Raw genomic sequence first — 18807 nt, 5'->3', positions numbered from 1 at the left:
GTTTGGGGGGGTGCGGGGGTGGGGTGGTTCTGTACGACCATAATATTGATGGGTATGTTATCAACTGAACTCATGTCTCTCAGCTCAATGAATAGTGGATCATAAAGGTAATCAGCAAAATGGAGGGACTCCAGGCTCCAGTCTGTTTGATATGATTTGAACAGAAGGGTGCAAACTAATTGCCCTAATATTGGTACAGACAGTTAAATGAGCAAAGAGTCAAACCAGATCAACGGACCATTTAGAGTTCTTCGAAGCTGTAACAAGCAAAGTGGATAATGGGGATCCTGTAGGTGTAGTATATCTGGACTTCCAGAAGGCATTTGATAAGGTGCCGCACAAAAGGTTAATACACAAGTTAAGTTCACATGGGGTTAGGAGCAATTTATTGGCTTGGATAAAGGATTGGCTAACCAACAGAAAACAGAGAGTTGGGATAAATGGGTCTTTTTCTGTTTGGCAAGATGTAACTAGTGAGGTGCCACAGGGTTCGGTCCTCGGGCCCCAACAATTTACAATCTATATAAATGACTTGGATGCAGGGATAGAAGGTACTATAGCCACATTTGCAGATGACACTAAAATAGGTGGGACAGTAAGTTGCAATAAAGAAATCAGAAATCCACAAATAGATATGGATAGATTAGATAAATGGGCCAAAATATGGCAGATGAGTTTTAACGTGGATAAGTGTGAGGTTATCCATTTTGGTCAGAAGAATAGAAAGGCAAATTATTATCTAAATGGAGAGAAACTTCAGGGTGCTTTGGTGCAGAGGGATCTGGGTGTCATCGTGCATGAAAACTAGTTTGCAAGTACAGCAGGTGATAAGAAAGGCAAATGGAATTTTGGCATTTATTACTAAAGGAATAGAGTATAAAAGTAGGGAAGTGTTGCTGCAACTGTACAAGGCATTGGTGAGACCGCACGTGGAGTATTGCGTACAGTTGTGGTCCCCTTACTTGAGAAAAGACTTAGTTGCTTTGGAGGCAGTTCAGAGGAGATTCACTAGATTGATTCCAGAGATGGGGGGTGCTTGTCTTATGAAGAGAGATTGAGCAGTTTAGGCCTTTACTCTCTGGAGTTTAGAAGAATGAGAGGAGATCTAATTGAGCTATATAAGATGATTAAGGGGATTGACAAAGTAGACATAGAGAGGATGTTTCCTCTTGTGGGGCAATCTAGAATGAGAGGTCATAGTTTTAGAATAAGGGGTAGCAGATTTAAAACAGAGATGAGGAGAAATTACTTCTCTCAAAGGGTCGTGAATCTGTGGAATTCACTGCCCCAGAGTACGGTGGATGCAGGGACATTGGGTAAATTTAAGAAGGAGATAGACAGATTTTTAATGGGTTGAAGGGTTGTGGAGAACGGGCAGGAAAATGGAGTTGAGGCCAAGATGAGATCAGTCATGATCATATTGAATGGTGGAGCAGGCTCGAGGGGCTGAATTGCCAATCTTGCTCCTAGTTCTTATGTTCTTATTTACTTGATTGTTTTAAATGTGCGAGAATTGAAATTTCACTTCGTTTCTTCATTCAAGGGTGGTAAATATTTAAACAATGAAATATCAGATTTAAAGGCTATGAGGGAAGCGATAATGGCCTCAATGTGTGTGACAATATTATCGTCATTCCAATCTGTTAACAACTAGCATCAGTTTCAAAATATTGTTCCGCAACCTCTTCTGGGGTAGGCTTGCACAAGTACCATAATGTCCCATTTGATCCTGCTTTTTGAGGCTATCTGGCCAATTTATTTTCCAAGTAGGCTGTCTAAGAATAGTAGTAATGGGTTCTGACCATGTTTAGGAAATGTTATAAGCAGGAATTATTCATAGTAACATAGCATGATTAAGGAGTAGCCCAGAGGGTTATGCTACTGAGTAAGCCACATGTTTGTAAATTGGAGTGATTGCTTCAGATAATGTAAAGATCTTTAGATGTTTTATATTTTGCCATTTTATTTTCAGATCCTCACAGCAGAGTGTGCCTTACAATTAACAAACCAGAGGATCCACTTAGTTCATACATTAATGCTAACTACATTAGGGTAAGTGAACATCTCGAGCTTCAAGGGGATAGCGAGGCCAATCTTAAAAATAAACATTCTAACAATTAAAATACAGTTACACCAATTACTGTGTAACTATGTGGAATTCCTATTTATTCAGCAGGCCAAGGGTTACTTTCTGTGTAAGCTATGGAGTTATTGTCTATTAAGCAGCGTAAGGGTTATTATGTAATTTATGAAGTGATGAGTAGAGTAAGTATGTCCCTCTGTGTAATTTTCAGAATTGCTATTTATGCAACTGGGTAAGCGTTACTTGTTGTGTAATTTATAAGGGCTAATAAACTGATGGCAAGTGCCCTGTATTAGCATGTGCAGAGACCTGAGGCCTGCAATATGTCTGAAGAGTCCAGTGTGCCCCAATGCAGGCATCTAGCGTCAAGACGACTGGGAGTTGTGTGTAAGGTTCATTAGACCTTCAAAAATTATCAAAATTAAGGGGCCACCCCAGTGGTCATAAGGAATGGGTGCTGAAGAGGATCCATAATTTAAAAGGATTTAACCTCTCAGCCAGGTGCCTTCCTTCACCTCTGCACCCATTCCAGCCTAGTCTCTGCCACCGCATCACACCCGCGCCCCCCACCCCACCACCCACCCCTCCCGCAATACCGAGAAAATTGCTTGGTGCAGAATGGGTAGCCAGCACTAGCTGCCAATGTTAAAAATCCAGCACAGATGTTCCTTGTGCATTATAAGTGATGTGCCTATGAGTAAATTATGTAAATGAGCTGCTTGCTCATTATTGGGCAAGGTCATCTCGCGTGTGTAGACTGCCTTAGTCGGTAACTCTGTACAGGGGCTGCGGTGTCATCCTTACAGAATTCTGGTATACTCAGCGGGATGCATGTGTAAAAGCTGACAGTGAGACACAAGCAAGCCATCAGAGCGAATTGTTCTCTTTTACTTGGTGTGTACAGTATCTACATAAGAGGTGGACTCATCTTTTATTAATGGCGCAGAGTATAGCATGCCTCAGTTTTTGATTCCTTTGATTCTAAGGTAGTTAAGTGCAGCCCAGGCAGCTGTATTTTTTTCACACCCCTCCTTTGACTGTGGAATTAGCAGATGTGCTCCACTCTGCATCACTATGGGAGCCGAGTGCAGGCTATGCTGTGGTGCTCCTGCTCCTCCAGCAATGGTATTGAACTGATAATATTGTGTGGTTGCAGGGCTATGGAGGGGAGGAAAAAGTGTACATTGCTACTCAGGGACCAACTGTGAACACCGTGTCGGATTTCTGGACAATGATTTGGCAAGAGCGATCAACCATTGTTGTCATGATCACCAACCTCGAGGAGAAGAATGAGGTACTGCTACAGCTGTCAACGCCATGGACTCTTTAGGCATTTATTTTTAAATAGAAGGATGTGACTTTGAGGCAATTGGCATTAATCAGTAGATATTCTGGTTCTTAATCCATTTTTAACTTCAACTTTCAACCATCCTATTTTTAAGCTGCTAACTCTTGCTGGGTTATCATTCTACAAGCCCTGGTTGCTCTCCAGTGCCTCACCTATGGGTTTTATGCATTTGTGAGTTCCGACAGTGAGTGTCGGTAAGGTTTTCAAATGCGAGGACCATCGCAGCAGACTCTGAACTTGTCCTCACCTGACCCACAGACACACATTTTCAGCACTGCCTAGGAACAAAGTAGGGATTTATCCTGCCTAGCTGTTATGCCTCAGTGCATTCATCCATGAAACACACTGTTCTACAGTGCTTCATATCCAAGCTTCAATTTTAACTTGTGGTGAGAGTCGGGGGCTAGTGGGCAGTGACTGAGGCTGCTAGCAAAAAGTCCCAACCTTAGCAGCATGAGGCCCAGCAAACTCATCTGCATAGCCTCAGCCAGTCTCCCGCCCAAAACCGGCGAGAGGTGGCAGCTGGCCAGCAGGTGGGAGTGCCATGTTGGACAGCAGAAAGCTGTTGCCGGGGGCAGAAGGAACCTTCCCCAGCTATCAGGTAAGTTGTTGGGATGGGGTTTGGAGGGGACTTCTACAACTCCTGGCCCCATGAGGAAAGTCAAAAAAAGTAAAACCATTTTCCAGCTTGGGCCTTCTTTGATCCTGAGTTTTCTCATTGCTAGGTTGGCTTGACAGGAAAACCATAAAAGGTGGATCACTGTGAACCGACTTTGGGTGTCCTTTCCACCTGCTTCAGAAGAGAAGATTAAAATTGGGACCTTGATGGTTAAGTCCCATGGGCGATTTAATTGCCTACTAACAGTATTTCAATTGTATTTAATTATATGCAGGTGGAGGGCATTAATTTGGTTTCAATCGAGCACATATTGAGAGGCACTTACTGAAACTGTGGTGTGGTTGAGTTAGGAGGTGCAGGCTTGTAATGATTCATTCTATAAATAAATGTAAGACTGACTGAAGATTTGCTGCAGTATCATCCTTAACCAACCTGTTTTCTGGACTATAACATCGACCAACCCAGTTTCTGCTAGGCAGGTAGGTTTAAATCACCCCTCTGATCTCTGTAAAAATTGACTGCCATTTTAAGTCTTTTCTTTATGGTACATACCTTTCTGTGAGGGAATACAGTCTATTTCTTTCTCTCTTCATTTCGTTATTGGTTTCCCTACCCTAAACTACGCATAACTTAACATGGTCCAGCAGTTCCTTGCCTCAATTTTGCTGGAAGGTTTCCCAAAGTATGAGAAATCCAGCCAGCCACAGTTAAATTTCAAATGGTGAATACAAATGAGACTTGCAGCCAAAGGAGGAAGACAGAAAGCAGGAAACTACAGGCCAGTTAGCTTAACATCTGTCATAGGAAAAATGATGGAATCTATTATTAAGAAGGTTATAGCAGGTCGTTCAGAAAATCTCAATGCAATCAAGCAGAGTCAACATGGTTTTGTGAAAGGGAAATCGTGTTTGACTAATTTATTAGAGTTCTTTGAGGAAGTTACAAGCAACATGGATAAAGAGGAACCTGTGGATGTACTTGGATTTCCAGAAGGCATTTGACAAGGTGCCACATCAAAAGATCAAAGGTTACTAAACAAAATAAGAGCCCATGATATAGACGGTAACATATTAGCATAGATAGAGGATTGGTCAGCTAACAGGAAACAGAGCATAGGCATAAATGGGTCATTTTCAGGTTGGCAACCTGTAACTAGTGGAGTGCCACAGGGATCAGTGCTGGAGCCTGAGCTATTTACAATCTATATCAATGACTTGGATGAAGGGACCGAATGTATGGTTGCTAAATTTGCTGATGACACAAAGAGAGCTGGTGAGTAAGTTGTGAAGAGGACATAAAGAGTCTGCAAATGGATATAGATAGGTTAAGCGAGTGGGCAAAGATTTGGCAGATGGAGTATAATGTGGGAAAGTGGGAACTTGTCCACTTTGGCTGGAAAAATAGAAAAACATATTATTTAAATGGAGAGAGATTGTAGAACTCTGAGATGCAGAGGGATCTGGGTGTCCTAATACATGAAACACAAAAAGTTAGTATGCAGGTACAACAAGTGATTAAGAAAGCAAATGCAATCTTGTTTACTGCAAGAGGAAAGGAATATCAAAGTAGAGATGTTTTGCTACAGTTATACAGGACATTGGTGAGACCACATCTAGAGTATTGTGTACAGATTTGGTCTCCCTACTTGAGAAAGGAGGGGCCTTGACAGGGTGGATGTGGAAAGGATGCTTCCCCTTGTGGGAGAGACTAAAACTAGGAGGCACAGTCTAAAAATAAAGGGTCTTCCATTTTGGACATAGATGAGGAGAATGTTTTTTTCTCAGAGGGTCGTGAGTCTGTGGAGTCAGGGTCATTGAATGTTTTTAAGGCAGAGGTAGACAAATTCTTGACAAACAAGAGAGTCAAAGTGTGTCGGGGGTAGGCAGGAAAGTGGAGTTGAATCCGCAAACAGGTCAGCCATGATCTTATGGAATGGCGGAGCAGGCTCGAGGGGCCAAGTGGCCTACTCCTGCTCCTACTTTGTATGTTCGTATTATCGTATTTAAAGCATCAACCCGCCTCCCAGGAGCAGGTTTGTTGCCCGCACCCCACCCTGGCTCCATTAAAACTGGAAGTGAGCGGGACTGAGACAATTTGGGGTTGGGATTCAGACGTTTAATACGTTAACCTCCTCGTCCAACCCAAACTCACCTCCCTGCACCCCACCTCTGTTTTTTCGAGTTAAAATTCTCCATGAGCATTTTGTCTTTCTCCTGGGCATTCTGCAGCACTCTGGTCTCCAATACTGATTTTATTAATTTCAGATCTTAGCTATGTTCTTCACTTTCCTGCATTTTAGTTTATGTATTTATTTGGATATCGAATAAGACTACGATAGGCTTATCTATGATACTTCCTCAATGATTCAATAACTTGCCAACACTGCCTGTCTAGGCTCAGATGTGAAGAAAGCCATTTGGCTAATTCCCCCATTTTCTCCTTTCTCTCTCCGAAAGTGCCGATTACTACAGGGACAGTGCCATATTTGTGGCCATCTTCCTTTACAACACTCAAGTGGCCATTCTTCAAGTGTGAGCCAAAACAGTGAATGTCGCTGGAATACTCAATGGAGGCATTATCACAGCAGTCCAAATTTGTACTTACTTAATGTCTAAGCAAATGCACTTTCCCAGCACTAGCCAATGGCACTGAGCCCTGCTCCCCCACTCGCCTCCTGAGAATCGCTGACTTAGCACAAACTAGCAATTGCATTTAGGTGATTAGAGGAAGCTGCTTTTGTGCCAAATATTAACATATGAACACACCCTCCTTAATAACCCACCCAAGCCCAGTTTTCCTGGTAATTTATTAATCGAAAGCTAGTCAGATCCTAAACTCCTCCTATCTGCAAGCTAACACTTCACACACTAAGGTGGCAATAAGTGGATCCTCCCACTCACTCAATATTGGATTAGAAATAGCCTATTCTGGAAAAAAAGATATACATGACAAAAATGGTCAAATTTCATATAGTGGTTCTCAACTCTTCACAGTCTCCTGACTCTACTGATAGTTTTAGAACTCATTCCTCTGTTTCTTTGTTTTAGAAATGTTCGGTGTATTGGCCTGAGGATCAAGCCAATTACCAAGGAATCGAAGTCATCATAAACAATGTTCTACATGCAGATGACTACAGTTTGAGAAACATCACCCTGAAGGTGAAATACGTTAATCTCTGACTTCATTACTGCATCAACAGTTTTGGTGAAAAACAATTTTTATTGATACAAACAACATTATCTTCTATCTCTTTGATTCCTAAAAAAAAGTTGATTTCCATTTCTTTTCATTGTTTGCTCTCTACCATCGCACCATGCAACAAAGATGATTATGGATATTGAGGATTCATGAATTTAAGTAATAAAGAAAGGTTAACAAAATTGGTGTGCATGGACTTGCAAAAGGTGTTTGATAAAGTGACACCTAACAGGCTTGTCAGCAAAGTTAAAGCCCATGGAATAAAAGGGACAGTGGCGCTCAACTGGAATATTGTGCCCAATTCTGGGCACCACACTTTAGGAAGGATGTGAAGACATTAGAGAGGGTGCAGAAAAGATTTACAAGAATAGTTCCAGGGATGAGAGACTTCAGTTACATGGATAGATTGGAGAAGGTGGGGCTGTTCTCCTTAGAAAAGAGAAGGTTGAGAGGAAATTTGATAGGTGTGATCAAAATCATGAGGGGTCTGGACAAAGTAAATAGGGAGAAACTGTTCCCATTGGTCGAAGGGCCAAGAACCAGAGGACACTGACTTAAGGTGAATGGAAAAAGAACCAAAGTGACATGAGGAGAAACCTTTTTACACAGCGAGTGGTTAGGATCTGGAATCCATTGCCTGATAGTGTGGTGGAGGCAGATTCAATCATGGCTTTCAAAAGGAAATCGGCTAATTATCTGAATAGAAATAATTTGCAGGGCTACGGGAAAAAGGTGGGGAAGAGGATCTAGCTGAGTTACTCTTGTAGAGAGCTGGCATGGACAAGACTGGCCGAATAGCCTCCTTCTGTGCTGTAACTATCCCATGATTCTATGAAATGGGACTTATTTCCTTTGGAAGAAAGAAATTGCAATGTGGAATGAATCAACAAAATTAATTCAGACAGCACATTCACGATGATTCATACATCAAGAGACACAAGCCAAAAAATGAAAATAAAATTTAACGAATTGAGGCAGAAACTTTTCAAAGCATTGTTGCGTAGCAGAAGAAGTTACTAGGGAAATTCATTTAAACAATCATTATAAATGGATCTGAGGCAATTAGATGCATGTCATAGAATCATAGAATAATACATACTGAAGGACCCCATTTGGCCAATCAAGTCTTTGACAACTCTTCTGAAGAGTAATACAGTTAGTCTGCTCTTGCTTTTTCCCCATATCCCTGCAATGCTTTCTTTTTCAAGTATTTATCCAATACCCCTTTGAAGGCTGGTATTGAATCTGTATCCACCTGCCTGTAAGGCAGTGTATTTCAAATTCTAAGCAATTTTTGCATAAACTTTTCCTCATTTTGCCTCTGACTCCTTTGCCAATCACCCAAAATCTGTGTTCTCTGATTATCGACCCTTTAGTCATTGCAAACAGAATCTGTTTATTTACTCTAGCTAAACCCGTCATGATTTTAAACAGTTCTATTAAATCTCCTCTTCGCCTTTACCGCTCAAAGGAGAACAACCCCAGCTTTTCTAGTCTATCCATGTAACTGTAACCCCTTGTCCCTGGAGTCATTCTAGTAAATCTCTATTGCACCCTCCCCAAAACCATCATGTCCTTCCTAAGCTGTGGAGCCCAGAATTGGACACAATTGGGGCTGAACTAGTGTTTTATATAGTTTAAGCATAACCTCATGGCTTTTGTAATCAATGCCTCTATCTATAAAGCCCAGCATTCAATATACTGTATTAACGGCTTTGTGAACCTGTCTTACCACCTTCTAAGATTTATGCGTAAACACCCTCAGGTCTCTCTCTTCTTGTACCCCCTTTAAAATTGTACCACTTGGCATGTATTGTCTCTCCTCATTGCTCCTAGCAAAATAGATCACCTTGTACTTTCCCCTGTTGAATTTCATCTGCCATGTATCTGCCTATTCCACCAGCGGATCTATGTCCTCTTGAAGTCTATTACCATCTGCCTCACTGTTTACTATATTTCCAAACTTCACGTTGTTACGATCAGGTGAGGAGGGGTCCCTCTCCTTGTTTGACCAGAGCATGGTTTATTTCTTTTTTTTAAAGTGGATATGCTTGCCAATTCAGTGAGTGTTTAATTATTTATGTGCTATGATCATAAAAAGAACCAATTGGACATGTTGAATTGAGTTTAACAAAGAAAGAGGTTAGCTTTATTTTACTTAAACCAATCGAAGTAAAATAATAAACAATGCTCTAACTTTGACACACACACACTTGAGGTTCACATACACACAAATAGGTTGCAGAGTGGGGAAGGGTAGATTGGTTGAATTAGAGTCCAGAGCAATAGAAAGGGGTATACAGTCTGTGGAGTCTGGTGACTCAGCTGGCTTCTGGTTGAACTCGGTGGTGCTGATGCTTCTGGCTTGCAGATGTGGCCAGCTGGTTTGGTGGTTCTCCTGGAGAACAGTGAGGCAGATGATTTCCTTCAGGATCTCTGTCTGCAGCAGCGGTAGGCCTATATGGGTATGGCCAGCAGGCAGGGTTTGAAACTTGCAAGGTGGACTGGAGAGAGAGAGGGACCCACTTGGATCTTTTCTGGTCAGTACCTAGTTGCTTGTCTGTTCTACGGAGAAAAAAACTAGCTTACTCTTAGATGGTGGGGCTTGTCACATGACCATCACCTTATAACATAATCAGTTCATGTCTAGGAATTCCCTTCTCTCGACCAGAGTCCCATTATCCAAGTGACTGCCTTTGAGTGATTTGTCTCCCTTTGTTTAATGTCCCAAGTGATTACCTTTAATGTCTTGTTAATGGGGACAGGACAGGTAGTTGTTCACTCAGAATTCCCAAATCATTGTTCTGGCTGGGGACTGAGCAGGCACTACATCTTGTTACGACCAGGTGAGAAAGGTATCTAGGAGTCTGTTACTATCTTCGCCTGGTCTTATTGTAACAGGGTTTAATTTTAAACACACTGTGTTTTGAGCTTTCCCTTTGTGAATCCTTGTTCACAGCTTTCCAATTATAAGGCAAAGAAATGAGCACACCAGGTTTTCTCCAGTTTAAAGAAGAAAAAATGAAATTTATTAAAACTTAAACTTAACCTCTAATGTGGTTAATGCCTACGGATATACGACGCGCCCGTGCTAGCATGCACACTCGATACATGCAAATAGGGACAGAAAAGAGGAGAGGAAAGTAGAGAGGGGTTTGAGGCAATTTCAGAAGAGTTTCTTGTCTATTGTGCTTTGAGCTCACTTGATTGCAGGTAGTCTTGCTTTTCGCTGGGGCCCAGTATTCTTAAATCTTGTTCACATAGGAGACTTTTATCTCTTTGAGGTTCACGTGTTTTCACAAGATTCTCTTCCCTGAGAGATGAGCAGGCAGGAGAGAGATCATCCCAACCCAGGAGCCAGGAGCTTTGTGAATTCAAATCCCCTGTTGGAAGTTCAAATCTCAACAGCCAGCTAGTTTTGTGACTAAAACTGGTCTGACCACTCCTTCTGTGTTTGTGGATTCTGCTATCAGTCTAGCTAGCAGTCAACCTGGAATGCTATAGCTCCCCCCACCTTCAAAGTCTGGCAATCAAAAGTCCATTGTTGGTTGAATGGGTCAGGGCTTGGTCCTTTGTCCCTTGTTCCAACTCTGCTAGTTACTATGCAAATGTCTTTCCAGTCAGGGACTTGCAATTTTAAGTTTTAAGGTTCATGTGGCGAAATCATGTGTGCCTCATCTTGGCAGGTGGGGGGCTTACCTGACAGTCTCTACCTGCTGGCAGTCACCTTTTATTTGTTTTTTTTTTCCTTTTAAAAAATTTAATTCAGGTTTCCAGATGGTGGAATAAAAAAAATCATCCTTCGGTATAGCATGTGTTTATGACACATACACACCATGCGGAATGAAATGCGACAACAGCAGCATTTCATTATAAGGTCATAAATAAAAAAAGCAACTGTACACACATTCATCCTCAAACACTCACTTCTCAAATTCACACTGCCATAGCTATGCTCTGGTTTAGTTTCCATCTCAGATAATTCTGTGTTGAGTTAGACTCTGGATAAAGCATCGGCTATCATATTGCTTTTTCCTGCAATGTGAGTAATCTTTAGGTGGTAGGTTAAAAATGCAGGTTCCATCGACTTAACCTTGCATTCTGGGTTTTGAATTTCTCCACAAATGTTAAAGGATTGTGATCGGTATAGACTATGGTCTCTCTATATCCATTTTGGACATATACCTCAAAGTGCTTGAGGGGCAGCAACAGTCCGAGTTTCCTTTTCCACAGTGGAGTATCTGTTTTGATGTCTGTTTAATTTTTGGGAGAAATACCCAACTGGTCTCTCAATGCCTGACTCATCATCTTGGAGCAGGACGGCACCCACCCCTATGTCACTAGCATCAACTGCCACTTTAAATGGTTTATTAAAGTTTGGAGCTGCCAGCACTGGTTCGTTGGTTAAGATGGCTTTCAGCCTCTCAAAAGCTGTTTGGCACCTCCCTGACCACACTACCTTTGCTCTTTTCCGTAATACGTCTGTCAGTGGGACGGCTATAGTGCTGACGTTTGAGACAAACTTCAAGTAAAGCCCACATATCCCCAAAATTCGTATAATTTCCCATTTGGTTGTGGGGAAGGGAAAATTCATCAATGCCTGTACCTTTGTTGCTCTGAGCAGCACTCGCCCATGACCCCTAGGTAGGATACTTGAGCTTTAGCAAACTCGCTCTTTGCAAGATTTACCACTAGGTCAGCCGACTGTAACCTTCGGAAGAGGGCCTCTAACTGGTCTAGTTGGCCCTCCCAGATGTCACTGTACACTAACAGATCATCCAGGTATACTATACAGTTGGGTAGACCAGCCACTACCTGGTTCATCAGCCTTTGGAAGGTGGCTGGGGCATTTCTTAATCCAGAGGGCATCACTCCGCACTGGAATAAGGCAACTGGGGTGACAAAAGCCGAGATCTCTTTAGCTTGGGTGGTTAAGGGAACCTGCCAGTATCCTTTTAACAAGCCTATCTTGGTTATCTAGGTGGCGTTTCCTACTCTATCAATAGAGTCTTCCAGGTGGGGAATTGGGAAGGAGTCAGCTCTGGTCACTGCATTAACTTTCCTGTAATCAGTGCAGAGCCTTGTTGAGCCACCGGGCTTGGGCACGAGCACAACTGGGGAACTCCAGCTGCTCTGACTGGGCTAAATCAGCTTGTGCTCTAGCATATATTGAATTTCCTCCTGAACCTGGGTCAGTTTCCTGGAACCTAGGCGATAGGGATTTTGTTTTATGGGAGGGGTCCCTCCTGCATCCACATCATATAGGGTTAGGGTTGTGCACCCTGGTTTGCCCCTGCAGGTCTCTTTAAACGCTGTGAGCAGCCTTGTTAGGTCTCCTCTCTATTCTGCATTTAAATAGGAGAGTACGGTGTCTAATTTCCTGAACATTTTGGTGTTAGCTAACCAGACAGTAGGGGGCCTGATTTGGGAATCCTCCAGGTCTCCCTCTAACTTGTCCTCACTGACCCTTTTGTCCTCCTCTTTCCTGACTGCCTAACAGACCTGTGCTTGTTTGTCACGTTCCTGGCTGTGATACCACTTTAACATATTGATGTAGCACAGCCTTTGCTTTTTCCTATAGTCTGAGGTGTCAATTAAATAATTCACCTGGCTAACTCTCTTTACTACTCTGTATGGGCCAATGAACCGGGCTTTCAGTGGTTCACCCTGTATTGGTAGTAGCACTCATACTTACAGATGTCACTGTACATTAACAGATCGTCCAGGTATACTACACAGTTGGGTAGACCAGCCACTACCTGGTACATCAGCCTTTGGAAGATGGCTGGGGCATTTCTTAATGGTGTCTGGGCCGAAATGTTCTGGCTTTTGGCATGTTTATTTGCCTGCCTTTCCATATCTGTCTGGGAGGTTTTTAGGTGTTCCTGGGCCACCGCACAGGCACTTGTGAGACGCTCACGGAACATGGAGATGTAGTCGAACATGGAAGGCTCATCCCTGTGTCCCAAAAAATCTCTCCTTGATTAGTTTAAGAGGACCTCTCACCTCATGTCCATAAACTAATTCAAAGGGACTAAAGCCAGTGGAATGACTATTGGATGAGTCCCTGGTAGCAAACAGAAGAAATCCCAGCCCTTAGTTCCAGTCATGGGGGCACTCATAGTAGTATGCCCTGATCTGGTGGTACCGTTCCAAAGCCCCTTGTGATTGTGGGTGGTAGGCTGAGAACTATAGCTGGGTTATGCCCAGATTTCTTTTGAAAAATACTGGACATGAAGTTCATGCCCTGATCTGACTGGATCTCGCAGGCAGCCCATATCAGGTGAAGAATTGGGTTAGCCCCTCCACCACTACCTTGGCAGAGATATTTCTTAGAGAATGGCCTCCGGGAATCAGGTAGCCATATCCATAATGGTGAGAAGATACTGGTAGCCCCTTTTTGTTTTTGGCAGGAGTGCCACACAATCCCCCAGCACGCTGCTGAATGGTTCCTCAAAACCGGTGTGGGAATTAGGGGTGCAGGTTTTACTGCAGGTTGGGCTTTCCACAACCTGGCACATGTGGCAGGTTTTACAGAACTCCATCACATCCTTGTGGAGTTGTGGCCGGTCAAAATGCTGTCTTATGGGCTTGGGTTTTTCAGGTACCGACATGTACGGCCACTGGAAGTTTGTGGGCTATTCTCAGTATTTCCCTGCGGTATCTCAGTGGCACCACTACCTGGTGGACCATTGGTCACTCTTCGGTCGCAGGTCTGTGAAGAGGTCTCCACTTTCTCATGAGCACCTCATTTTTTAAACAGTAGCGCTCTGGTATTTCCTCTGCTTCACCTTCAGTTTGGGCAGTCGGTTTTCTGAGCCTCGACCAAGGAAGACCTGCTTAACACTTCCTTTGGTTCCTTTAACTTCCCAAAGAAGGTTTCAGATAACCAGTCGGCAGGTTCATCTGTCTGCAGTGCCAGTTCAGCCTCCTCTGATGGAGCTTGTTTGGCCCTGGACCGGGTCACCACAGTCAGGGAAAATGCCAGGGACCTTCTCCTGTAACTGCTTTGTCTCCTTGACCTCTTTTGGTCTTTCTAGGACCACTGGGGAAGCTACTACCTTCGCCCCCGCCACATCATTACCAAGCAGCAGGTCAACCCCCGTCCACAGGCAAACTAAGCACAATCCCCATGGTTACCAGTCCTGCACCCGATATGAAGATATGGACATATACCTCCCCCTGATACCGTTTACTAATATGCTAGCATACAATGCACTCTCTTGGGGTGAAACGTCATTGTTTTCCCAACAGAAAGGATTGGATGGCCCCTGTATCCCTAAGTATGACCGTGGACTTACTTGCCTCACTTGAGGGGTATGGGGTAACTCTCAGGGATTTTGTTAAGTTCTCCCGCACTCACAACGGTAGATTTACTGGGTCTTATTGCCGCAGTTAAAGCCATAGCCTGGTCTGCTGTGCTTTTCAATATGGTCCCTTTTTCTGCACTGGTTTGGTGTACCCTGATTAATCCTGCAGGTTTTCTCCATAACTTCCAGCAGTCAGCTCATTGGTGACCTGCCTTGTTACAATGGAAACACACATACTTTCTGGCATCACTCCTGTTCTCAGCACTATCCTTTTTGGCCTGAGGAGGGCTCCCTGTGTTTCTAGCTTTCCCTTCTTGTCCTTGGCTGTTCAGGCTCCTTTCAACCTCCCACCTTCTATCCTATTCAGGCTTTTGGAGGTAACTGGGAAGAGTTTCCTTTGGACAAGGGCTTGTGGACAAGCGTATAATCATCAGCCAGGGTTGCTGTCTGCCTGGCTGTTCGAACCTTGTGTTCCTCCACATGGATTTTGATGGAAAGGGCAAGCGAGTTTTTGAACTCCTCAAGAAGGATCATCTCTCTGAAGTTTTCATAGGTGGGCTCTATCTTAAGCGCCCGTCTCCACCAGTCGAAAGTGAGTTGCTTAACCCTTTTGAACTCAATGTAAGTTTGTTCAGGCTGCATTCGGAGAGTTCATTAATTTTTTGGCGGTACACCTCTGGTATGAGCCCATCTGTGCTTAGGATAGCATTTTTGGCCACCTCATAGTCTGATGAACTCTCATCAGGCCACAGTGAATAAACTTCATTGGCTTTTCCTATTAATTTGCTTTATAGTAGCAGAGTCCAACCCTCTGCTGGCCACTTCAACTGTTGTGCAAGCTTTTCAAAGGAGATGAAAAATGCTTCCACATCCCCCTCATTGAATCTTGGTATCAATTGGGAGAACTCTAAGAGCTCAGCACTCAATCATGAGCTAGGGGTAGTTCCCTCACTAGCGGTGCCTTCACTGGATACGTTGGGTCTTCCCCTGGTTAGTTCGAGCTCCCTTAACTCTCTTTCTTCCTTCTCCTTCTGGAAAGCTGGGCAACCTGAGTTTTTTGAATTTGTACTAACAGTTTGGGCAGAAAGCTGTTTGTTCCTGGACTGACAAGATCTCTCTCCTGTCTGCTCCCATCTCTTTCTCACGGAACTCCAAAACCCACTGAAGACACATAAACCCCATGAGAGAGTAGTCTCCTACAGTGAACAAGGTTTAAGAAGAATACTGGGCCACAACGAAAAGCAAGATCTACCTACAATCAAGGACACTACAGCGAGCTCGAAGCACAGTAACAAAAAACCCTCTTCAGAGATTGCCTCAAACTTTCTCACTTTATTTTTCTTCTGCTCTTTCTGTCCCTATCTGCATGTGTAAATTGTGTATGCATGCTCGCGTAGGTGTGTCGTGTATCCGTAGGCGTTAACCGAATTAAGTTTAAGTTTAGTAAATTTCAACTTTTCTTCTTTAAACCTAAGAAAGCCTGTTTGTGCTGGTTTCTTTGCCTTATACTTGGAAAGCGGTGAACAAGGATTCACCAAGGGGGAGTTAAAAACAGTGTGTTTAAAATTAAAACCCTGTTACAGTAAGACCAGGTGAAGGCTGAAAGGGAACCCTAGACCTCTTTCTCACCAGGTCGTAACAACAGATAGTTATTTCTGAATGCCTAGCTACACTCCTTAACTCTTCAATAGATAGGGCTTTTAAACTGTCCCAAGTTACTTCACTCTGTTCTTGGAAGATACTGGCCTCGAATGTGGACATTTTAATACTCTAGCACTGAAAATCACAAGAAAACCTGTATTGAAGTTTTTAAATGATTGCCAGGGATCAATTTGGTTTCCCGCTTCCAAATTCTTGTTTGTCTTTGGGTTTTGATCCCAGACAAGAGCCCCCAAATTTCTGTTACAGTCAGGTGATGAGGGGTCGAAGGGCTCCCCTCTTGTCGGTCTCTTTGTTTGACCGCAGCAGGGTTTGGTTCTTTTTTTTATAAGTGGATATGTTTGCCAATTCAGTGAGTGTTTAACTATTTATATGCTACGCACATAAAAAGAACCAATAGGGCAGGTTTTCTTGCGTTTAACAAAGAAAGAGTTTAGCTTTATTGTAATTAAACCGATATAAGTAAAATAATAAACAACATTTCATCTTTCACAAACACACACACTCGAGGTTCACACACACACACAATAGGTTTCAGAGTGGGGAAGGATAGATTGGTTGGATTAGAGTCCAGAACAATAAAAGGGGTATACAGTCTGTGGAGTTTGGTGACTTGGCTGGCTTCTGGCTGAACTAAGTGGTGCTGAGGTTTCTGGCTTGCAGATGTGGCCAGCTGGTTTGGTGGTTCTCATGGAGAACAGTGAGGCAGATGATCTCCTTCACAAGGTCTCTGTCTGCAGCAGCAATAGGCCTAGATGGGTATGACCAACAAGCAGGGTTCGAAACTTGCAAGGTGGACTGAAGATAGAGAGAGAGAGACCCTACTTGTATCTTCTCTGGTCAGTGTCTAGTTGCTTGTCTGATCTGCGGAGAGAAAAAACAGTATACCCACAGATGGTGGGGCCTGTCACATGACCGTCCCCCAATGTGTATTTCCTCTTACAACTTAATCAGTTCATGTCTAGGAATTTCCTTCTTTCAACCAGGGTCCCATTGTTAAAGTGATTGCCTTTGAGTGATTCATCTCCACCAGTTTAATGTCCCAAGTGATTGCCTTTAATGTCTTGTTAATGGGGACAGGACAGGTAGTTCACTCAAAATTCCCAAATCATTGTTCTAGCGAGGAATTGAGCAGACACCATGTGTCCACCTGAATGCATTGGAATGTAAGGTATTTTGATGCAAATTGCGATGGCCATTTTAGCTGTTTGTTTATCTGTTCTTTTTTTCCTTTTTTAAAAATTTAATTCAGGTCTCCAGACACTCACCACCCTCTGGGTGAAAATGCTTTTCCTCATGTCCCCTCTAATCCTTCTACCAATCACCTTAAATCTGTGCCTGGTAATTGACCACTTCGCTGGGGGAAACAGGTCCTTCCTGTCTACTCTAGCCAGGCCCCTCATAATTTTGTACACCTCAATTAAGTCACCCCTCAGCTTCCTCTGTTATAGTAAAAACAACCCTAGCCTATCCAATCTTTCTTCATAGCTGCAACTTTCAAGCCCTGGTAACATTCTTGTAAATCTTCTCTGTACTCTCTCCAGAGCAATTATGTCCTTCTGTAATGAGGTGACCAGAACTGTACGCAATACTCCAGCTGTGGCCGAACCAGTTTTATACAGTTCCAGCATTACATCCTTGCTTTTGTATTCTATACCTCAGCCAATAGAGGAAAGCATTCCACATGCCTCCTTCACCACTCTATCTACCCGTCCTGCTACCTTCAGGGACCTGTGGACATGCATTCCAAGGTGTCTCACTTCTTCTACCCTTCTCAATATTGTCCTGTTTAAGTTGTATTCCCTTGCTTTATTTTCCCTCCCCAAATGCATTACCTCACACTTCTCTGGATTGAATTTCATTTGTCACTTTTCCACCCACTCACCCAAACCATTGATATCATTCCGGAGTCTACGGCTATCCTCTTCACTTTCAACTACACGGCCAATTTTTGTGTCATCAGCAAATTTCCCAATCATGCCTTCCACATTTAAGTCCAAATCATTAATATATACCACAAACAGCAAGGGACCCAGCACTGAACCCTCTGGAATGCCACTGGAAACAGCTTTCCATTCACAAAGACAACATTCGACTACTACCCTTTGTTTCCTGTCCCTGAGCCAATTCTGGATCCAACCTGCAACATTCCCCTGTATCCCATGGGCTTTCATTTTACTGACCAGTCTGCCATGCGGGACCTTATCAAATGCCTTACTAAAATCCACGTAGACCACATCCACTGCACTACCCTCATCAATCCTTCTTGTTACTTCCTCAAAAAACTCAATTAAGTTAGGAAGACATGACCTTCCCTTAACAAATTTTAGATTTTTTTTAGATTTAACGATACAGCACTGAAACAGGCCCTTCAGCCCACCGAGTCTGTGCCGACCATTAACCACCCATTTATACTAATCCTGCACTAATCCCATATTCCTACCACATCCTCACCTGTCCCTATATTTCCCTACCACCTACCTAATACTAGTGGCAATTTATAATGGCCAATTCACCTATCGAAACTGCAAGTCTTTTGGCTGTGGGAGGAAACCGGAGCACCCAGAGGAAACCCACGCAGACACAGGGA

At 43.3% G+C, this 18807-nt stretch overlaps 1 protein-coding gene across 3 annotated transcripts in view; it reads left to right on the top strand.

Moving 5' to 3' along the window:
• Positions 1-18807, top strand: part of ptpn5 (protein tyrosine phosphatase non-receptor type 5) — a 143429-nt gene that overhangs the window by 103830 nt on the left and 20792 nt on the right. For 2 of the 3 annotated variants that reach the window (XM_068046057.1, XM_068046056.1), the window contains 3 exons: positions 1973-2052; positions 3240-3377; positions 7098-7208. In XM_068046057.1, the coding sequence (XP_067902158.1) occupies positions 1973-2052; positions 3240-3377; positions 7098-7208 (329 nt within the window). The remainder of the gene's footprint in view (positions 1-1972; positions 2053-3239; positions 3378-7097; positions 7209-18807) is intronic. The other variant, XM_068046058.1, reaches the window with a different exon arrangement.

This window comes from Heterodontus francisci, chromosome 14, assembly GCF_036365525.1.
Source record: "Heterodontus francisci isolate sHetFra1 chromosome 14, sHetFra1.hap1, whole genome shotgun sequence".
Taxonomy (NCBI): Eukaryota; Metazoa; Chordata; class Chondrichthyes; order Heterodontiformes; family Heterodontidae; genus Heterodontus; species Heterodontus francisci.
Note: the sequence above shows the minus strand (reverse complement) of the source record. Positions and strands in the feature narration are given on the sequence as shown.